The 23352-nt window shown below is 48.3% G+C and overlaps 2 protein-coding genes across 2 annotated transcripts in view; one reads left to right on the top strand and one right to left on the bottom strand.

The window, feature by feature from the left end:
- Positions 1 to 16754, top strand: part of LOC144168930 (nose resistant to fluoxetine protein 6-like) — an 84600-nt gene extending 67846 nt beyond the window's left edge. The window contains exons 13-14 of the mRNA XM_077697926.1: positions 11952 to 12094; positions 15907 to 16754. Of these exons, the coding sequence (XP_077554052.1) occupies positions 11952 to 12094; positions 15907 to 16143 (380 nt within the window). The 3' untranslated portion in view covers positions 16144 to 16754. The remainder of the gene's footprint in view (positions 1 to 11951; positions 12095 to 15906) is intronic.
- A 3126-nt stretch (positions 16755 to 19880) lies between these two features.
- The window catches only part of LOC144143426 (nose resistant to fluoxetine protein 6-like), a 79311-nt gene continuing 75839 nt past the window's right edge, over positions 19881 to 23352 (bottom strand). Inside the window, exons 13-14 of the mRNA XM_077675185.1 lie at positions 23171 to 23313; positions 19881 to 22956 (exon numbers count right to left, since the gene is read on the bottom strand). Coding sequence (XP_077531311.1) covers positions 22681 to 22956; positions 23171 to 23313 — 419 coding nt within the window. The 3' untranslated portion in view covers positions 19881 to 22680. The remainder of the gene's footprint in view (positions 22957 to 23170; positions 23314 to 23352) is intronic.

The raw sequence follows: 23352 nt of genomic DNA, 5'->3' as shown, positions 1-23352 counted from the left end.
GTTCAAAAGAGCTCCCAGACCACAGTCGGTTGTTAACCACTTAACGCTTCGATTGGACATTGAGCCTACATTTGCATTAAAAGGGCCGTTCAGCGGCATAGCAACCATTTTATCACTATAGTATTTCTGGGTGGCTAAGACAAGACTGGCCCATCATATGCGAGGAGAGTAAACGGGCGACGGAAAAGTAGACAGACAGCTTCAAAAAACAGAGGCGGAGTTTGGTTTGCACATGCGCGGCTCGCGCCCGCACTCAGACACGCCCGATGAGGATGCTTAGCGACTTTCAGGGCCATAAACACGCGCCCATCTTGGCTTTATTCGACAGGTCCGGCAGCTCATACCTCGAGACAATTTTATTCACCAGAAACGTTGCTGGCAACACTAAGGGATAGTGTCCAAAAAAGGGGGACATTAAAGTAGACGCTTACTGCGCCATTATAAGACGCGGCAAACGCCCTTTATATAATTGTAACGCCAGCTAAACAGTCACTACGCGGACTCGGCGCTGTCGTGAAGAGACCATAATTTTAGAAGTGCTGAACAAACCTAGTAAAGCAGTAAAGCATAGCAGGCATTCTGGCGTCAAATAACCCTATCTCGCGGGACGGCACCCATGAAGGTTGTTGCTTCCGGCGATGAAAGTGACTAGATTTGGACTACTTGAGTTCGCCTGAGCCTTCAGGGATTAGGTGGTAATTCTTTCGACGGGAACAAATATGACGCTGTGGCGGAAGTCACGAGATGGGGCAAGGTAGCCGCAGAGAGAGAGAGAGAGAGAGAGAGAGAGAGAGAGAGAGAGAGAGAGAGAGAGAGAGAGAGAGAGAGAGAGAGAGAGAGAGAGAGAGAGAGAGAGAGAGAGAGAGAGAGAGAGAGAGAGAGAGAGAGAGAGAGAGAGAGAGAGAGAGAGAGAGAGAGAGAGAGAGAGAGAGAGAGAGAGAGAGAGAGAGAGAGAGAGAGAGAGAGAGAGAGAGAGAGAGAGAGAGAGAGAGATAACCTTTACTGGCGGCAAGGTGGGCTATAGGCCCGTTCGGGGATGCGGGTTAAAGTAAGGGGTAAGATCATGGGGGTAACATGAAGTGGACCCTACAGTCGAGAGGGTCTTAGTCTCGTCCACGGTGTAGGAATATATTTCCCTTTACCGTGGACTTGTCGTGAGCCTTCTGTCCTGTGGGTAAGCGATAGGAAGACGGGAGCAGACTCGTAAACCCGCTCGTAGCGTTTTCCTCGATTCGTATTTTTTATATTGCGCTATTTTCGAGATTTCGGCGCACGTTAAATATCCCCAGGTGGTCAAAATTAATCCGGAGCCTTCCACTACGGCGCGCTCATCGCTTGCGTATGCTGTCGGCGCGTTAAACTTCATATTCAATCCATATATTACGGTATTTTTGTTTCGCCGTTCGTTAACCGCCACATCGACACAAAATAACGTTATTTTTATGGGAAACGCTATGAACTAGGAATCGCACAAACTAGCGAGGTATCGCGTCACACGCGTGGGAAATTAAGTATCTTATGAGAGGGCGCCCTTTCATCTATTATGCTAAAGCATTGATACCCCACAACGCGAAAATTTACGAAAATTACATCCGCATTGCAAAACACATTTCTGATTACCTAAATGTTCTGAGGAAAAATTAGTGGCGGACGCACTTCAGTACCTCGCAGCTCGTAACTTGACTATCCTACATGTGTAGGGCTATTTACAGAAGCAAGCCTGATGAATGGCCTATCTGGTACGACAATATTCTCTTCCTACATTCTCAACATTTGGAGACTTACTATGAACCTTGAAAGGAAACTTAGGTAGGCTCAACGTGCCATGGAAAGAAGAATGACGGGAGTGTCGCTCAGAAATAGGAAACGAGCGTCTTAGATTGCAGAGCAAAATTGGCCGGGTCGAGGTATTCTAGCTTAAATCAAGAAAAAGAAGTGGAGTTGGGATAGCTATGTAACCAGGGGAACTGGCAGCCAGTGGACCACTCGGGTAAATAAGTGGCTAGCGAGAGACGAGAGAATATTTACTCTAGATGCCAATTCAGCTTCAACACAATGCACTGGAGTGACAAGTCCGCGCCACCAGCAATTAACCTTCGGCGAATGGTAGCCAGTGCGCGCCATTTGACTCTAAAATGAAACCTGCGTTGCGGTATTGCGCAATGCAGAACATCACGCTCGCATTACGGGATTGCATTGCATCGCATGCCGAACTTTCGAGCAAAATCGATGGATAGACCGAGCCGTGGCATGGGTCGGTCAATCGAGGACAATTTGATGAGGCTGAACTACAGCATTGTCTTAGAGTGTAGGAGAAGACCAATTACTCCACTGGAGGGAGGAGATAAGGAAATTTGGCGCAGCCAACTGATTCGGGCAGCGCAGGATAAGAGCAGCTGGAAGCCATTGGGAAGGGGGGGCTTCGTCTTGCACTGGACTCTACTTTACTGTACAGTGACATAAAACAGTATGGTGATGATGATGAGGACGATAATAATAATGATGGTTATCAACATGTAGATACTAACCACCATGTCGGGCGTTGGGTGCGGCGTCCCGAACAAGCAGTGGTGACGGATCCGACTCCGCGCTGCAAGGCTCGCCGCTGTCTTTCAGGGGAAGTGAAATCACGATCCCGCTGCTCGGGAGGAATTAGAGACGTATCCTTGCGTATCCTGCTGTAGTCTACTCATATTCAGTTGTCTCGCAGGCAGTAGATGGGATCGCGCTCCCATTCCGCCACCGCCTGTGCTCATCAGATTCCATGATGTCGCTTTATCGTTGAAAATGGGTATGACCGGCTCCAAGCGAAAATCTGTTTTTACGTTCCGGTGGACGTACGATCGGGCACAATCAATCAATCAATCAATCAATCAATCAATCAATCAATCAATCAATCAATCAATCAATCAATCAATCAATCAATCAATCGATCGATCGATCGATCAATCAATCAATCATGTTTATTTACGCGCCCAGGAACAGCCAAAGAAAGGCCTGAGTGCTGGCGCACGGAGTAACATAAAAAAATAGAAGAAACAAACAAACGACAAGACGGTAATAATAATAATAATAATAATAATAATAATAATAATAATAATAATAATAAATCATGTTTATTTACGTGCCCAGGAACAGCCAGAGGCCTGAGTGTTGGCGCACGGATAGTTACGTGAAAACAAAATACAAGAAACATATTGCAAGGAACAAACAAGCGACAAGACACACACAAATTGAAGTAGTGAAAATGACAGAAATAAAGCACAGGCGGAGCCTGGGTACAGGTAAAAAGAAAAAAGAAGATGCCTTTGTGGCTCAGCTTATTGTAAAGACCACACAACAAGCAGAGGACAAAGCTTGACAGTAAAGCGACAAAAACAATGACACGAGTATAGAGACAAATGAGAAGACAAGCATGATAAGTAAACAGTTTCAAAAATAGGCAACTATCTATTGGTTAAACAGAACTGCAGAGAAACCAAATTCCAGCAATTAAGAAAAAATAATAATATAACAATAATAATATAAAACCATCATCATCATCATCACCGCATCATAGCCCGCTACTAACTGCGGTGGGAACCAGAAAATTGATTGATGACAGGCATTCGTCATACCTCATGAAAAAAAGAGTACAACTAGGAGGGGAGGATGGACGGGAAGAAGCGGGACAGGACTGTTGTGCGCTATGCTTTTGCGGCCTCCAGTTTCGTATTTCTTTCTCCCAATGGTATCCTCCCTGAGTTCATTCTAAGACCCAGGCTCTTTTAACCCACGCTTTAGCCGCACTCGATTTAGCAGCAGGCTGCCCATTCTGTTTCTGCCTTCTTGCGTGGTCCATTAGAGCCTTTCCTTCTGAGTATTTTGCCTGCAGCGACTGTCTCCCGTGAAGCGAGACACCCTAGCGACACACCGTCAACCCAAGCCCCCTCCGCACGCCTCTCCCACCGAACCGAAACCGTAGTTCACCGAGCGAAGTGTGTAGTCTCGGAAGGTTTTATTGTTGGACATTCGCAGTTAAATCTCGAAGAAGAATATTGTATGATCGGCATTAAAAAATGAAACTAGAGCACGAGCTTTTAGGATTGGGCTTTTAAGACTGTGCGGACTAACTTGCGTATAACTTAAAAGTAGTTTAGGAAAAAGAATGAGAAAAAAAATTTAGTGACACAAAAAGTGTCCGTGGGCAGGAAATTTCTGAATGCTTAAAAATCCCTGGGGATTTTAAATGCCGTAAAAACCCGCGTATAATACGAGGTTTTTTTTCCAAATTTTACTATGTAAAATTTGTGCCTCGTATTATATGTGAATCCCAAAGATTCCAGCCGAAAATTTGCACTTTCGGTTTCAGCGGAGAATGCGCCATCTTGCGGTGGCGTTGGCTGGCTGCTGCTTCTCTCAGCCGGCGCCATTTTGATTGTTTTGACCACGCGAAGGATCTCGGCACGTTCACCGCAAGTCTATCACGATGTCGGGTGCACGAAAACAGTATTCGGATGCAATTAAAAGAAAAGTTATTTTATGTGCCAAGACCATCAGGTATTGCGCCGCAGGACGGCAGTTCGGCGTCACCGAAGGCAGCATTCGTGGGTGGAGAAAGCAACTGGTGCTTGACTGGATAAAGTCTGTGTGGTGTCGGCGGCCTGGAGCACTGTTGGGGATTCCCGTCAGTGCTCGTGTTGGACGCCTTTCGCTGCCACCTGGCCGATTTCGTGAAGAAGTTGTTGCGCGAACCCCGCACCGAACTCATTGTCATGCCAGGAGGAATGAGATCCCAGCTGCAACCGCTAGAAGTTTGCATCAACAAGCCTTTCAAAGACTGCATCAGGTCCTGCTACCAAGAGTGGATGAGGTCTGGAGACCCGTAAGTGACAGCTACCGAATGGCTGACGCGGGTTTCTCCAGCGGTGCTTTGTGGCTGGATCGTGCATGCGTGGGCCAGCATCCCAGAGGAGCTCGTCAGTCGCTCTTTTAAGAAATGCGGCATCTCGAACGCCCTTGATGGCACTGAGGACCACTTTCTGTGGGAAGACATTTCCGACAAGGCGACTTCAGGAGACAGCGGCAGCGAACCTGGCGATGACTGAACGGACGTCGGGAGACAGTGCCAGCGAAAACTGACAATGACTGAACGGTAACTGCAGTGCAAATAAATGTTTTCTGTGCTCTTTACCTCGCATTATATGCGGATGAAAACTTTTTTTTCTGATTTTGCTGTCCCCGAATTACACCTCGTATTATACGCGGGTCCGTATTATACGCGGGTTTTTACAGTAATTCCGTAGCCCCCCCCCACCCCCCCTCCACCCTACGGCATGCCTCATAGCCCACGCTAAACCGAAAATAGTTGCACAATTTTTGTAGGGCCAGATTATACCACTTTCTGAACTTCTGTGCGGAACTTCTATCACGAGATTTGAATCATTGGTCGTCTTCTAGAAAAAAAAGACGCTGAAAATTCCATAGGTTGGGAATCAGTATTGTCGAGCTTGCCTTCTGGCCTCAAATCAAATCTAACAAGATCAGATCGAAGTTATTTTATTTCATTTGAAAGCTTAAACAACTGTTTTTCCTTCAATACTGTACGAGCCCTCCCTCTCCCGTTGAATAAAAAAAGGTTCGATTTTCCTTTATATATATCGCCTGAGTTTGTAACATTATAGCGAGGAAGGCAGCAACGCTTCGTGCGCAGTTACGAAAACCAGTGATCACGGCTTTCATAAATATATAGAAATAGAAATAGGCTTTCAGAAATAGGCTTTCAGAAATATGTGTTAATTTGACTGTTCAGTGCCAATTGTGCCAACCTATACGAACAGATTTCATTCACTTGCAGATAGATCAAATTTGAGTAAACTTTCACATTCAGACATATTTTAAGTTTGGGCCCTGTCTTTGTTCCTCGAAACTGGCTTCACCGTGTAAACCGTATTTTGTAGTTGGTAGACAGGTGAACAGCCTTTTTTTTTAGTATCTGGTATAGCAGCAAATATGTGTTGCGAAGCCTTTGTTGCGTTATCTGTCTTTCCCTGTTGTTTAGAACTACTTCGGGCGTCAAGGCTCCCGTTTTACTAAGAAATGCATGTAGCCTGTGTTAGCGCGCCGACCGACCGGAAGGCGCGGCTATTACGGGGTGAGGAGACCGTTCTGGCCGAGTGTCGCAGGGAATCGGGTATCCGCGTTGTAGAAGATTCCGCACCCCCTGTGGTGTTCCCTCCGGGCTCCGAGCCCTCTCTCTACTTCCAACGGCCGTTCCTGTTCTTTCCACTCCTTACTTCCCTGTTTTGTCTCAACTATTTTGTCTACGTCAGCATTTTCGGGTTCAAACTTTGTGTCTGTTAGTGTTGGGTTCCTTTGTTGTTGGCGGGACCATGGTTGATTGATTGCGGAAAATGTGTCCAGAATGCGCCTTTCTTTTCAATGACCCGGTCGAAACAAATCAAAGCCCTGTCTGCCGGGTTCACGGCGAGCAGCTGCCGGCACCGGGGTCTCAGTTCAGAAACGCTGCCGCCCATCGTTGGTCCCTTAATTACTCCGGGACACCTTCACCATCAGCTATGCTCCGTTTAGTGCTCTCGCTCTTCTCGTGAAGCCCCCGTTTAATTTGCGTTTTTCTTCTTTCAACTACTTTTTCGGCCGCAAAGGCCCAGGTTTTCCAAGAAATGCATGCGGAGTGTGTCTTCGCGCGCCGACCGACCGGAAGAAGCTTGGGTTACAGCGCGGCAGCGGCGTTCCACACCCCCCGTGGCGTCGGCACTGGCCGGTTACGGGCTCCGGGCACTCGGTGTAGTTCAAACGACCTTGCTGTCTTTTCCACTGTTTACTTTGGTGTGTTATGTCTGAACTGATTGATTGATTGATTGATTGTAGGGTTTAACGCGCCGACGCAACCCAGGCGATGAGGCGCGCCGGAGTGGAGGGCTCCGGATTAATTTTTACCACCTGGGGATCTTTAACGTGCGCTGAAATCTGTTTTGTCCGAACTACATTCTTTACGTCAATAATTCTGCAAGTGCGCGTTTTCCAGTGCAAACTTTGTGTCTGCGTGTCATTGGTCCTTTTCTCTTTTCGGGAACATGGCTAGCTGATTGGTGTTCATAAGCGTCTCCCATATTGGCTGCAGAAAGTGGGGCCAGAATTCGCTTTTATTCCACGGGTCCACTTGAAGTAACTATAACGCCGCTCCGCCGGCTTCAAGGAGGCCCGCACCAGGAAATCATTCGAGAAATGCTGCCGCCCGTCGTCCGGCCCTTTCGCCAGGAGACCGCGATCCAGTCAGCCATGTCCCGTTAAGCACTCTTGTTCTCTTTACTGTTTTTCTCATTTAATGTAATAATTGTATTGTTTCAAATTTGTATGTGTTAAAGACCAGACAAGGTCATCAGTAAATTAAATCAGTTAACTTTAAAACTTTTTCACCGCTCGACCAACATGCTACCGTAGCGGCACTTATTGGCCAAATTTTGTTGCTACACTCTCTTAACTATTTTCTCGTTTCATGTAATACGTGTATTGTTTGAAATTTGTATGTGTTAATGGTCTACCAATGTTATTAGTAAATTCAACCAGTTAACTTAAAAATACTGAAACTTCTGGACTGCTTCCCTGCCAATCACCATGCTACCGTAGCGGCAGAGAAGGGACAATATTCGTCGTTACATAATAATCAACTGTACTGCAAAGTTTTTTTCTCTCTACATTTTTTGTAAAATTGAACGTCACGAAGAGACTGCACGTGATTTACTCTTGGCTTGACTTCATCAGTGAAGAAGGCATTCAGGAATGCTTTAATTGTATTTCCTCCCCAACCTGATCTCCCGTCATCCCTTCCTTCCAATTCTACTTCCAAACTTGGGTCCGGGGCTTCGGGCAATGGGAAAAGGCTTCGCGTATCTTCTTTTTTAGATGCGACGCATTTCTTGCTCGGGCGTATGTCCCTCCATAGGCCTCCTGCGCTGGAGTTTTGGCGACATGCAGCGCCCCTAGCGGCCGACGCCTCTGGGTAGTACAAAAGCAGACGACTCTCGCCGCCCTCCATGTGTTTTCAATTACAAGCCAGAGTGAAAGTTGGTTGTGGCGCTTTGTGGCGAGTTTAAATGACTGCATACTGTATGAAATAGCCCTTAAAGTAGTTGCAGAGGCCAAACAAAATAATATCCACTAAAAGAAGCCGATTTGTCGGCTTTCTTTTGAGCGAGCTGTCGCGGTGGTCGCGGCGTGGGACGGTATCGCCAGGTCGGGTGGTTTAACTGTTTGACGACAGTCACAGTTTTTTCTTCTTGCGTGCGGTCGACAAAGGAAAGTTCACGAGTAGCATAAACACGGAGCGCTGCTCATCCTATACCCTGAGGTGACTGCAAAAGGTTGCTTCAGCGGGAGGATGCAAGCGAACGCAAGAATTGCGCAGCCGACTCAGCTGACACACTGCTGGCCTGGCACCGCCTTTGAAATGAGTGGAAATTTTGTTTCGTATTTTCGCAAACTAAATGATTCTTGCGTAACGTTTTACGCCGCACGATTTACGAACGGCAGGGTACACGTATACTAGCGAGTAGGTGGGGCATAGTGCCAAATAAACAAATTAAGCGTTATTAAAGGACGCAAAACATGCACCAAATCACACGCCCGCTGCCTGCAGAGATGATGTACTTCTATAACATCACATAACACAGCCGCATACACGGCGTGGGGCCCCGAATATTTACATACGATCATCACTGACTGTGTTGGTTTTCTAGTGCAGGGGTCGTCGAATCTGAACGCCGACACGCCAGTTTTTACTTCAAATGGAGTTAGACAGCGAGACAAGATCAGAGAATTGGCGTCCTCCAGTTGAATTGCCCCCCCCCCCCCCCCCATCTTCACGCTTCGCCAGATTATTGTCAGATATTATTAGAAATTCGCTGAATTTATTATCTTTGCATTCAAAGCCCCCCCTCCTCCTCCCCCCCCCCCCCCCCCGAATTGCCGTCCAGCCCTCCGCCATGTCGGCTGCATGGAACTCGGCCGTTGCTGGCCCTCATTCTAGGCTATTAAGTGCGAAGTGGGAATGTATGCTGCAAGAGCGTAATTAAGTAAAGTGAGAGCAAACAAGGAAAGCGAGCGGCCTCTCAGTTCGCCCGACCACCTTGTTTTACCGCCACTAATTTCGGAAATTAATCGCTAGATTTCACGCTTCTGACGGTCGCGGCATTTTGTCACTGAGACACGCAACAAAACGGCAAGCTAACGCTGCACCATGTATTCGTAACGGCGACGCAAACGAGCACTGTTTAATGAAAGTGCACGCATAGCGTGCAGGTACGCAAAAGAGCGGCGCACCGCAGCAGGCGAGCCTGCGGTCCGCCGTACTGGCTGGCTTTTTAAAGCGCGATCATCGCCGATTGCGTCACTCTTCTTTTTTGATCGGCTGTTTTTGAGAAGTCTTTGTCACCTAGAGTATTAGTTTAAACTAGAAATTTCACTTAAAATTTCACTTCGTACGACCATCAATCGGTGAACCTGCGAGTAGCAGACGCCGTCACGGTCCCGGCACTTTCGTCGGCGCTGTAAACGTGTTTAGCGCTGCAAAGCTTTTCCCCCTAATGCCAGGTTGATCGCTGAAATAGATCGAACGCGTCGGGGATGAGCTGGTGACCACGTCGCAAAATAATCGGGAGCGTCGAGCTCATTTTGCTTCTGTCAACACGGGATCATATGGGACCCGGGCAGCTTTGTACTACCCGGAAGTACTGCCCGGAAGCCGCTTGCGCAGCGCCCCCTGGGCAGCGCAGGAGGCCTATTGTCGTTGTCGCGCCGTTGTCCGCACGCTCACTGCACATGCGCAAACTCTCCTCCGTTCTTCTCGCCAACAGCTGTGTGCAACGCGCTATCTCTGTCTCATTATCATAACAGCTGCTGCGCGCTTCGCTCACGCTTCTCTCTCGCATTTGCTCTCGCTGCGCATGCGCAACTCTCCTCCTTCCGTCTCCTCTCCTTCAAGTGCTAAATATAAAGCGGTGAGCGCGCTGCGCCGGTTCAGTCAAGTGCGTTCGCTTGACTGCGCTTGACTTTGCTTGTGCGTCGCTTGACGACGACGACTCCGTTGCTTCTTCCGATGTAGTGCGATGGAAGCAACAGCCCCGTCAGCGAGTGGTCTGACACAATCGAGTACCAGGGTCAATCCAAACGCTGATGGCAACTCTCTCATGTCGCGTATGCATGCGCATGAAAAGTAAAATTACGCCCATCTTCCGCGTATGAGAACACCCGCATATGATGGAATGCATTATACGCGTTCACAACACGTTTCACGCGATTTAGAGAATCAACCCAATGGAAACGCCAATTGAACCCCCCGATGCGGCGCATCACATCAGGGTTCCCTCGCGGGAAGATGAGCGTAATTTTTTATGTGAAGGTGCATCCATTATTATAGTCCTCCCGCAGGCAAATTGTATAGGTTATGGCGGCTTATTTATTACGTAATTTTTTCGCGTATAAAATAATAAAAACTCGGCTACTCTGTATAGTTTTATATATTTTATTTTTTATGGTTATTTATTTTTATTTATTTGTATTTTTTGTATTTATATTTTTCTTTTATATTTTTACATTTATACATTATTATGTTTCATATTTGCGTCAAAATTTCACCCCCCCCCCCACACACACACACAGACAAAAATCATGGGTGCGTGGCAGTGCTAGCGGCTTACAGGCACGTTACAACGGCTGGGTCATAACACCTGCGGCGTCGCATGTTCGACCGTTGGGCGGCCGCGCTGTCGCAGGTCTGATGACGGGGTCAGCGGCTCCAGAACGCAGCTAACAGGGGAGGCACGCTCGACTATGCGGTATCGACCATGATACTTGGACAGGGGCTTGTTGGAGAGACGAGGTGTAGTAGCCGGCACCCAAAGCCATACCAGGGTGCCGGGAGATAAATTCATTTCTGGGTTGTGACCATCTTAGCGATGCTTTTGGTGGTATTGGTCTTCAGAGGTGAAAGTTCGGGGGAGCCTGGCGACTCGCGACACTCTTCAGCGTGGCTGTAGTGTTGAGAAACGGTCGTGTACTCGAAAGCATTGGTTCAGTCGGTAGGGGCAGGATAGTTCCCGACCATACGGGAGGAAAAAGTGGCCGCGTATCTGCTCCTTTCGTTGCAAATGTCGTCAAAAGACGATAGTCTTTATCGGCTTTTGCGAAGTAAATGCCTCCCTTCGCTTTCCCGCTCACCTCTCATGTTGTTCGTCTTGCGTCGCGCTCCTCCCAAGGTAAAGACGCCAAAGGTTTGCTTAAATCATTTTAAATTTCCCGCGTTCCACTGCTCCATACCGGGTGTCTCGATGCGAACGCTGCCGTACGGCGAAGACGCGCGTTAATCGAGGCGCTCTACTTCAGCGTTTATAGAACCGCGTTTCCCTACTCCACGTGCGTTGCAAGCAGAACGTGGAACCTATCTAGTGAAACCTTGCGTAACTGTTGCCGGTTGATTTCTTAAAATGGCGCCAGAAGCTATAGTGGCGACAGCAGGCGACGGCGGAGTGAATTCTTTTTCTGCAGTTGATGAAGTATTTAATTTCGCAAAAGACAAGCATGTTTCATTTTTTATAAAGGAACACTGCAAATATCACTTCTTTATTGATTTGTTGTCTCATATTTGCGTAATGTCTTGTTCTTCTTCAACAATGTTGACAAGTATGAACCTTACACCGTACCAAGACGGGTAGATTTAGCTGTGACTATATAAGACTATTGCGCAGGCATTGTTTTGCTTTGGCCGGGTGGCTGAATCGAGTCACAGACTGACAGACGGACAGACATACAGACATACAGACAGACCAAAATTTCTGGGTTTAAGTAGCCCAAGAAAGACTATCGTCTTTAAAAAAAGGCGAAAAGCATGGCATCGCCGGCGCACGTCATTTCATGCAATGAATTGGCGTCCACAAGAGCCCCGTGTTGCGCAGGCCCAGTGAACACTTTCCTTTCGTGGCGAGGCTTCGTGGTGCCCAGCCGGCTGACTTACTCCGTCTACCTGATCCACTACCTCGTCTACATGGCACGCGCTGGTACGGTCAACATGCCCATGCAGCAGCACGAATTCCTGCAGGTAATAATTGCCAATGGCGGACTTGTAGGCATGACTTGTAGGCATAATTTGAGTGCTTGTGAAGTGAAGGAGAGAGAGAGAGAGAGAGAGAGAGAGAGAGAGAGAGAGAGAGAGAGAGAGAGAGAGAGAGAGAGAGAGAGAGAGAGAGAGAGAGAGAGAGAGAGAGACTCTCAGTTTAATGTGGGCTGGAGCGGCAGCGCTTGCTACACCAGATGGGGCTAATTACAATGCAGTGAGGTGAATGTTTTAGATTGGGAATCCAACAATTAGAGAGAAAACAAAAGTTAAGGAAAACTTAGATGTCCAAGGCCATAACGCCTGCAGTTTTCGGGTCGGTGGTATTATTTGAAGACTCATATTTGTTCATTTGCGTGACCACGACGTATTATGAACTAGCTGGCCAGAGAAACAGGGCCGCTACGACAGCCCCGAACGTTGATACAGGCATGAGGTATGATTCAGCAGTCGCGAATACCCAGGGAACTGCCGCGGGCTTGAAAAACAAGTAAAAAACCTTGCCCGTACGTGCTGGCAGGTCGCTTGAACACAGAGGTGATTATTTTAGCTCCTTTTTCGTGAAGCGAAATCGCGGTTTGACTTACGCAGTCATCTGTAAAAAGGTTGATGTAGAGGGCTTCTAAGATCTCCTGGCCATTTGATTTCTATGTGTGAAGAACACCTGGGTATTACAGCAAAAGGTTTGCATCGACACCTTTTTGCAATTAGCAGAAAAGCTTGCAGGCGTGCGATGTTTTATCATCCCATATATCCAAATCACCACACCGTCTGCCCCACGCACACCTTTTTACAAGACAGCAGTGCGTAAAAGAGTGCATAAGAGACAGCAACGACGAGTCCAGCTTCCAAAACGACTGTGGCCTGGCCGTAGAGCGTTTTATGGAGCTGTCGCCATTTTATTTGCCGTAGTCCTTCATCATGTGGGAGCAAAAGGGGCAGCTACAAAATGCGGGCGTCTGCATTGAGTCCTGGGTTGCACCAGTTCTTAGCGACATTCTCTTGGGGAAACTTGACGTTAGCCTGGAAAAAGGGATTGGAGGCAATATAGTCCGTGTCGTTCAGATACGTAGACGACTACTTGGCTGTAGTGTCCCAGAATGAATCGTCATGGAGTGGTGAAGGTATCCTGAAGGCGTTTGAAGACAACGGAATGGGGCTAAAGTTCAACAAAGAGCTTCCCGCAGAAGGAAGGCGGCTTGCAGTTTCTGGACCAAACGATAACGTTTACGGAGAACCCCACTTGTTGGAGGTACAATCCTGGGTCAGCAAAACCGCTTCTTATTTGCGCGTCTGAGCACTCCAGAATAGTTAACAGGGGCATCGCCATGTCTATAGCCTTGGGTCGACAGTAGAAAGGCCCTGCGACCACCTTGCCGAAGAAAGCTTTTGTGATCAGGTTTGCCGCCTTCAGGCAGCCGGGTTCCCAAACTCGGTGACCATTTCTATGCGCGAGAGCTTAATGCGACAGACTAAGCACGGAAAAAATGAGCCGAAAAAATAATTGGGGAGAAAACGAGCTGTCATGCCACACTCACACAAGATGGCACACAGGCGATGTGGGGCCCCGCTACGGTGTGCAAGTCCTTTTCTCCACCGAGAACAATTAGGCGGACTTTGTTCGCTGGTGAACAACAAAAAGGAACGTCCACAAGCTGCCAGCCTTAGCAAATGCGGTGTCAAACACACGTGTACTTTCGTGCCTTGTAAAATGTGTGCCGTTTATCGGATACCGCTGACTTGTAAAAGGGTGTACGTGGGGCAGACGGGGCGCTGATTTGGATATAAATCGCACGATAAAAAATCGCACGTCAGCAAACTTTCCTGCTCATTGCAAAAAGAGTAGATGTACTCCCTTGCGGCAATACCAGGTGCTCTTCATACATAGAAATCAAATGTTCAGGAAATCGTAGTAGCCTTCTACATTAAAGGGACCCTACAACACTTTTTTCAACTTTTTGTGAAATCTTAAATGCTTGCAGAACGTAGTCACCCAGCACACCCAGTACTTAGACTAGGGGGTCGCAAAGTACATCAGCCAAAAATTACTGCTCTATGCCCATCAGATAACTTGTGAACTCATTCAGAAGATTTTTCTTTCTTTCCCGGTCTTGACGTCCTTCGACGGCTTGAATTACGTCACTAAGGCCATGTATAGAGGCTGTTGGCCGGTTTTCCTTCAGTTGCAGCAATGAACGCTTTTCGATAGCAAATTTAAAAAGAAAGCCACAAAAACAAAGCAGAAATGGAAGGCGTATCTGTACGTGCGACGGGCAAATCACGCAGTTCCGCTCCGTGCTGGTGATAACTATACCTTTCGCAGTTGTTCCAAACGTGAAGGAAAGAGTGAAATCGCTTATTGAAAGCGTTGCAGGGTCCCTTTAACCTTTATACAGATGCCTGCGTAAGCCACGCCTCGATTTCGCTTCACTAAAAAGAAGCTAAACTAATCACCCCTATGTTCACGCGACCTGCCAGCCCGTACGCGCACGCTTGTATTTTCAGAGCCTTATTGCATGGTGAGTCGCACCAATCACAGTCTGTTCCTCTGCGCATGTGCGTTCTTGCGCGTATATATTCTTTCCGTTCTCTAATAAACCATGAGTTGTGAGCCAGAGCTTGTGTAGTGCAACTTGCTTTTTGTGCCGTCCGTTCGCGCGCTGTGTTATTCACTCAGATGCGTTGTGCCGAGTAGGCCCACGAGTTTTTGCGAACGTAGGCGATTCAAAGTCAGTTTATGGGGGGGGGGGGGGGGGGGCGTGGGGGCGTGGTAATTTATCATATTTTTCCCGTCATATTGTCACGGTTAAACAACAACAACTACCACTACTGCAAAAAGAAAAATGGTGTGACGAAAAAGTATCGAGTGAGGGGCTGTTTGTATTCGTCATCCTTTCCATGAATAATGTCAGCGACTTTTTTTCTTTTTTTGTTTAACGCGCCGACGCAACGCAGGCGATGAGGCGCGCCGTAGTGGAGGGCTCCGGATTAATTTTGACCACCTGGGGATCTTTAACGTGCGCCGAAATCTCGTACACACGGGCGTTTTTGCTTTTCGCCTCCATCAGAAAAGCGGCCGCCGCAGCCGGGAATCGAACCCGCGACCTCGTGCTCAGCAGCGCAACGCCTTAGCCACTGAGCCACCGCGGCGGGTAATGTCAGCGACTAAGCGAGCATAAAGTTTGATTTAGAAAGTTAAGATGCAGCCTTAAATAAGAACAAGCGTGAGAGTAGACATTAGTGCGGTCCCTTCAGAAACGCGACCGTGAGAACGCTCCCAAGTAAAATATCTCCGGTAAGAATCGCTAGTTAGAAAAGGCAATGTCGTTTAGAAGCGATAAAGTCAGTCTGCCGGAAAGGAATAAAAGAAACCTTATCTTTCTGACGTACGTACGCAGCGCCTACTCTATACTGAGATGAAAATCTGCTCAGTGCCCCCCAGCAACATTTCAAAACAAGCGCGGCGTGAAAAGAAGGGGGCCACGTAATAGGCGCCTGCGGAGAGGCAGTACTGCTTCAATCACATTAATAAATGCAGGAAAGGTACCAACGGGAAGGGCGATTCAGCTTATGGCGCCCAGTTGCGACTGCGGGCAAAGCACAAAGAAAAGGGGGAGGAGGTGGGAGGGGGGCGAGGTAGACTAGAAAACAAGCCAAAGTGCGAGAACGCTCTCTCAAGGGGAAAGTGGGCCTGCTGCGTTTACGGCAATTCGTAACGTATTCCGTGCCCTCACCACCCCCGTACGCGTGGAGTACGTGCGAGGACGTAGATCGACAGGGTTGTTGATCGTTTTCAGTTCAAGGATTTCCTGGGCGTGTCGGTGATCAGCTACCTGCTGGCCTACCTACTCTACCTGGCTGCCGAGGCACCCGTGTCGAACCTGGAGAAGATGCTACTCAGCTCGACTTCCCCGGGCTCGGACCGGGGCGCCGCTTTGCCGGTTGCAGTGGCCCGAGCTGGGAACGACCAGTCCGCGACTCCGGGAGGGGCTGCGAAACCTGTGACTACGTGTGAACAGCTAAGCAAGCTGTGAACGGGAACTGTACTGTTTCTGCGCTCAAGACACGTGCCTCAAGCAGAGAGATCACAATGGTTTTCACGCAGACGTGCCGTTAAGAATCGGGGGATGGATTCATTTGAGGAACACACGGCGGAAATGTTTGCAGCTATAGTTGCCGAATACCCCTAAGCAACAAATCGTGTGTGGGAGAATCGAGCAGACACTCCATATAACTCATTAAAAATGGAAACGCTGACGAGAATGCTCCTATCAGTTGTAACTGGTTGTAATTGAAACACTCACACACACGCACACACATCATGCACGCACGCACACACGCATACACCCACAGAAAACAAGGAGTTATGTCATTTGGGTAGCCGCTAGTTGGGATACGTTCCGAGGATATGTCGAAACTTAGTGCGTGAGAGCATAAACATGGATGGCTTGATAGCCACCCATAGAGACAACCATTTTTTAAGCGAAGCTTTGCTATTCTCACTGATGGCGTCTGTAACGCTGAAAAACCGAATTGAAAGTGAAAAAAATGCCTCCGGTGGCCGGAACCGTATCTGGGTCCCTTGCGTTACGAAGCCGGCGTCTATCCGATTGATCCATTTCTTTTTTTTTTTCTTTATTGTCCGATTGCTCAATTTCGACCTGGTCGAAACTCAGTCCAAACTCAGACGACAACCAACGAATTGGTCATAGAGAAAGCTTCGCGTTCGACCACCGTCGTCGTTTGACGGAGGGGGTGCATGATTTTTTCACCAGTCAGGGGTGAATATCGTGCAAGATTCTAGGCTGCATCATAAACACACACGACACGCTGCTTTTTGGCAACAAATGATATAGCTCGGTGCTTGAAATCGAAGTATATTTCCCTTGGGCCAGCATTGCCCATCTGCAAATGCTTCGTAGCCAAATGAAACAGCACCTGCCATTGAAACGCGCTTGATTTCTCTGAGTTTCTCGTCCTGTGTAGAGCACTCTGTGCGTGAGTCGAGCATATTATGTTGAGCACGACAATAGGTTCCATCAGTTGTAACATAAAACATAAAGACCGAGCGCCTTGTCACCTATTCAGTTAAATGGGCCTGGATATTTCACCGTGTACACGGGTGAAACTCTGATTGTAGCCACTACAAAAAGCCTCAATATGTGAGCGCGCGGCGTCTGGTGTGACTACTCAATTTCCAAGGTCCGCTGAGTTAACCAAATGAGGTCTGTCGGAGGTAGTAAGTAGCATGCACATGATACGTCAGCTCACTCACTCCATCTGCCGCCACGCGCACGCACAGTAATTCAGTTGTTTCAACCATTTATTATTGTATCTTCTGTCGACCCAGATAAAGCGGTAAAGGGGTCCTACAGCAAGGCTGATGCAAGACTATCTCTCTTCCCATCGCGCTTGGAAGCAGTGGGAACGCTATAGTTATCGCCCATACATAACTGAGCTCCGATGTGCTCGCCTCAGCAGCAATCCATTTGAGTCTCTGCTTTGCTTTTGTTTCGGTGTTAGTCAAAGCGGCCATCGAATGCTCTTATTACCGCAACTGAAAGAAAGCTGGCCAATAGCAGCGAAACTGCTTGTGTGACATCACATGAGCACAGTAGCAATGTGAGGACTTTGAAGAGTCCTCACTTTGAAGAGTCCTCACTTTGAAGTAGCAATGGGAGTGAAGAAACGTTTATTGTAACGAGCTTCAGGTGCTGATGGTTGTGCGCCCGTCCGGTGGGGGGCCTCCCCTGTCCGGGAAGCCCTGGTCCTCCCTGGCTGCCCGGGCCCCGTCCAACAGATTGCACTAGACTGAGATGTCGGTGCTGGCCAGCTGGAACGCCCACTGGTCGTATGTTGGGTGAGAGTTGGGGGTAAGAGATCGGGTTCGCTGACACTCTCAACCATACGGTACAAGTGCCAGATTGGGGGCAGTCATTTATCTTCAGCTAGTCTCAATGTTATCGGACGTGCATGGAGCAGTAATACTGGTCTCGGGTGTGTTATGGCCGCCAAACAAAAGTGCTAGACACGCTCCATGTTCATCTTTTCGAATTGTATCACCTATTAAAAAATCTGAAAACAATACTGCGACAGGGGCCATTTATAATTAGGCGTGGTTCGCCCATTTAGTATTCTAAATGAGTCAAAAATTTTTTCTTGAGCTTATACCACCAACTTGCAGATTGTATAAAAAGCAGGCAAAAATGAAATTTTATTTTGCCGATTAACGTGGAAAAATTGGGCGTGTTGATACATGATCTAAGAAAACAGCGCAAAAAAGCAAAGGAGCGCGAAAGGACGAGGAGGACTGCGGTGATTTTACAACGGGTTTTATTTCGAATGAATAAAACCCGTTGAAGTTCAGCTCGTGTCTTCGTCGTCATCTCTCTGTCTTTTGCATTTTTGCGCTGTTTTGGGATGGTGCTGTTGGCGTCTCCTGTCGTCGTCGTCGTAATCGTCATTCGTCTCAAGTAGTCACGGCACTAAAATACCGGGAAACTAGTTTACGCCTCGCGCTAGAATGTAACGGGTACTAAAAAAACACCGGGACACTCATTTACGCCTCGCGCTGCAGCGCTTCGTAACGCGTTCTAAAAAAACACCGGTGCACTCGTTTACGCCTCGCGCTAGAGAGCTTCGTGCTTCAAAGACACGAAACTTTTACAGAAAAGCTGTATACCGACACCCCCCCCCCCCAGTGGTTTCATCTCCGTTGGCAAAAACTCCGAGGCTACAAGAATACACGTACACACAGCATGCTTCGCCCCTCACCAGGTTTCACGTTAGTGGAGATGGCCCGGGATTTTATTGGTTGACTTTGCCGCTTGTGGCGTTGTTTTGCGAGCCCACTCAGCGAGCAGGAAATGGCGGAAATACTTCTTCATTTTGAAATTTCCCTATCCACATGGTCCCTGTATACGCTGCGTCTAGTGCAAAAAAAAAAAAAAAGCAGGGGCTAAAGAAAAAAAAATTCCCGCGCCTTCCCGCGAGGGGAACACGAGTAAATGCAGAGCATTGGGGCCTCAGTACTGGTTGAAGGCAGTGTTGCTTCCATCGCTTCTTCCGTGATGCTGGAGTAGCAGACACGAGTAAACGTGGGAGCGAGCGTCAACCAAGGAAGCAAGGAGCAACGCAGTGACTGAAGCACGAGCGACCGCTAGCGGCTTTATATTTGCAGCGCGCGCAGTAGAGGGAGAGCGGTACGGGGGGGAGAGCGCGCATGCGCAAGCAGCGCGCGCTCTTCTACGCCCCACCGCGCTGCTATCACGCACCTGTTACGCCGAGACACGGCTGGACTGGAGAAGCGGCGAGCACGCACTTTCATAAGAAAGTGCGCGCCCGCCGCTCCTCCAGCCCGGCCGTGGCCGAGACCGCGACGGAGCGTTTCGGGGGTGACGAGCGAATGGGCTGACTACGACGCATGCGCGCACCTGCTGCGGACGCGGAGCTGTGGACGCCGTCCGACGCAGGAAGAGGCGAGGCTAAGAAATGCTCTGCATTTAAAAAAAGCCTTCCCGAGTCATCAACGAACCAGGTAGCGCCAAGTGCGCATACACCCGCAACTTTGCCGGTGGCAGTTTTCAACTACCCGAATTCGCCCACTCGGTGGCGTCACTGAATATCCACGCTAATTTCAATAAAAAGGAACGTAATGCAGGCTTTCACTTGTTCGCGGTGTACAATGAATAGTATTTGAAACGTTTCCACTACAAGACAAAATAAAACCACAGTGGAAAACGAACTAATGTAGCCAAACAGCCGACAAAAAGGGGAAAGTGAGCTGCGCAATAATTTTGGTACGCAGCACTAGAGGTGAAACGTTTTATTTTTCCACGGACACTTTAAAACTGAACCTTCAAGGTTCACGTCAAACGTCGCGAGATACACGCGACTCCGCAATTCGCACACAACAACGAGAGAAAACTGCACATGCGTTCAGAGTGTTTCAGTATAACGCCAGCTAGAAGCAAAAGCCATAAATAACGAGAATGCTACAAAGCCTGCATCTAAAAATCAGACACCTTCGTGTCGTAATGACCAAAGATTCACATACAGCCAACCGCGTTGGCATAACCTGTCGGAGAGGACAGACATTTGTTGGCGTCCCCCGAGTCAGGATACTCGTGAGAAGAAGGTATAGCCTCTTGTATAGTTGCAGCGTACAGGTACAGGCAAACCATTGTTTTATAGCACATAAACACGAACGATATAGATTTTAGTCCCGAATAGTTACTCTAAAACACCACGCATATGCCATACAATGGCGAGGTCTCAATTCACAGTATCGAACTTTTTTGGCGCTATTAAAGACAAACAATAGGGAATACACAATCTGCTTAACTATATCGCTATACATTGGAACGTGGATTTAACACGCAGTCTGGTAGAGCTATCAGAAAAATCATCACAGAATCACTACTTGTGTTTCCTCAGCGGATGAATGTCAAAAGCTTCTTGATAACAAGCTTGCGTTATTGATTTGCAAACACTGAGGACTGCTTTAAAACACCAACTCACACATATAAGCGTAGTGTTAGGCGGCAAACTGGAAAGACTATGCCGAAGCTTGAGCCATTGTAATCGGGGGTACGACTTACAATTTGTGCCTGTTTAGATGCCAGCTCGACCATGCTTCTTTGCAGGCTGCAATTTTCATTTCCTCAAGCACGTCGGGATTTGTCCGATCATTAAAATCCGAACGCTTGCGCAGAAACACAAAGCTTACATAAAAATGCGAATGTTCATGTAGGGTTCAATAATTACCCGCAACCGCGGAGACATGGAGCGGTACCCCATCATTCCACGTCTTGCATATTTTTTTCCCCCCCAGAAGGCAGATTTTATGCTGACTGAACTAGGAAAGGTCGGGAACAAAAACTAGTTTAAGTTAAGCGGCTGCGCTAATGGGGGTCATTCTGCGAATCACTTTTGGCGACTGCCTGAGCGGGAACCTACACGATCCGGCTACTCTTGAAACCTTGCGTTCACGATCGCGCATGCCGCACACCCAGAGGCTGCAAGGAAGGTCTTTCCACCCAAAAGGGTTTCATCTGTTGGCTCCACAATGAGCAAAACAAAAGAACACCACGAAACGTTGCTATACACAAAGACAAATGCGCTGACGAAAATTACTACGCTTGCGATGCCGTCCCCTAAGAGGCATCACAGCTGCACCGCTGTCTATCAGCTCCAAGAAAAATGGTTCTCGTTGTCTCAGTTGCTTAAAAGAGGCTTGCTTCTGGATTGTTTTTCCTGCATTGAGTGCACAGCATATACGCCTGGGGGAAAAAAAGTGAGTTCAATTCACCTGCGGTAGGCACGAAAATACGGACGAAACATGTGACATTGAGATGCAAAATTAGCTTACTTGCCCCAAGACAGCCAAAAAATCTGCACTGTCCTGCTTACCTTTCTGTGTCATCCACGTAACATATCACCAGGGCAACTCACGAGAATCTGCACCCTTTCTTATTGGCTATTTTGTTATATCGCATTTTCGTGCGGAATACATATACACATCAGCGTACGGTTCACTGCTGAATGTTATAGTAGACAATTTCACTGGGAGAAAAACTAGAATTTTGGCAGTGGCTTGAACCTAGGAATGCTGCTATCTGATTACGAGCATAAAACAGTCTTAGAGCAGAGACACTGCTTGGCAACAATACTTAATAGCCCTGAAAATACTTTGATTCCTTTTTACTTCAGAGCAAACTACAAATGGTGCTCAATACTATTTGCCATTAGAACAGTCCTAACTATCGCAGCGAAATCACTGTATCGCAGACAGACAGTCGAAAAAAAGGCGTTAACGTGTGGGGAAGACATATACAGAGAATAAGATACCATCAAGGAATGAACAATGACTGTCAGAGACTCCCGTCGAGAGCTTCACGAGTGCTCGAGCCAGACAGCCGGCAAAGATGAAGGCACACTGGTCGAACTTGTCGTTCTTTCGCCTCGTCGCAAACTTTTCACGCAACCGGCCAGTTGCTCTCCAGATGCATGGCGGAGCCTCCTGGGGTCCGAGAACGAAAGTTCCACGAAGCCCGCATCCCATCGGCCCACATTCGGCGCCGCACCACCGAACGCGAGGCACCTCCGTTTGCACGCTCGGTTTCGAGGCAGCGGAGCGCTACAGCACTAATAAATCACCACAGGTTGGTTCATCACCGAAGGTCTCAATCAAGATGGCGGCTGAGGGCGCGAAATCTCAGCGTTGACCTGAAAAGTGGCAATGCTAACACACGAAGAACCCTGCTGTGTTCACGTAAAGTCTTGAGCGGATATGCAAGAGCGTTGCCGACACCAGACACCAGGACGCAAGGCAAAAACCACGCCTTCAAAAGCTTTAGTTGCCCTTCGTCCGACGTGTCTTACGGTCGGTACACGTTGACATCACGTACTCGTCCGCCAGTGAGCTGAGTCCTGTAGGGGGCAGTGGAGCATTCGATAATCGCTTCTTAGTACGCGCAGCAACGCCATCTGACGTTACTGCTCGCGACGAAGCCGATAGTCGTCTTCTTCGAAGCCGCTGTCCGTAGTTTGCGAGTGGTTTTCTTGCGCTATCAGGGCTCCTCTGGAATGGTGGGTGGAGAGTGGTTCGAGTCGTTGTTGGCTATGGGAGTGGAAGCCGACCCGTTGGAGGTCGCCTCGGTCGTCATGGTGGCCGGCGGCGGAGACTCGGGCGGCATCTGCTGCCGCTTCTTGGGGCTTCCTGTCTTCCGGATGGTGTGGAACTTGAAGATCATGCGTGCGATGCCGGCCACGGGTGCCTCGTACACCACGTGCAGGATGTAGGCGAAAAAGTAACTGATGACAGCGACACCCAGGGCGTCTTTAACCTGCGCGAATCATGCCATAAGGTCTGGTTCAAGAGGGGCGACAGGTTCGGTATGCATGATACTCTAGTGCTGGCAAAGTTGTGTAGCATCAAGACACTGTTCTTAAAACTAGTCTCTACGCCACTCTGTTTGGCGATGCCGCTCAAGGACGTTGCAACTGGGGCTTAAATAATTCAGTGAGGCACTTAGGGCGAATGAAATGCGCACAGCTCACCTGCAAAAACTCGTTGACTTGCAACGTGTTCGTGCTAACGCCTTGCCGGGCGATGAAAACAATGTATTGTATAAGGAAAACGCCAAAAGTCAGCCTTCCCAGGACCACGAAGGGATTCCAGGATAGGAATCTGGAGAGGATCCCTGCAAAGGAACAATTTTCCAATATGGCGTTAAGGTTTC

This window comes from Haemaphysalis longicornis, unplaced genomic scaffold, assembly GCF_048455015.1.
Source record: "Haemaphysalis longicornis isolate Haplotype H1 unplaced genomic scaffold, Haemaphysalis longicornis Haplotype H1 scaffold_1, whole genome shotgun sequence".
In the NCBI taxonomy this organism is placed as follows: Eukaryota; Metazoa; Arthropoda; class Arachnida; order Ixodida; family Ixodidae; genus Haemaphysalis; species Haemaphysalis longicornis.
This window is presented reverse-complemented; position numbering and strand designations above follow the sequence as displayed.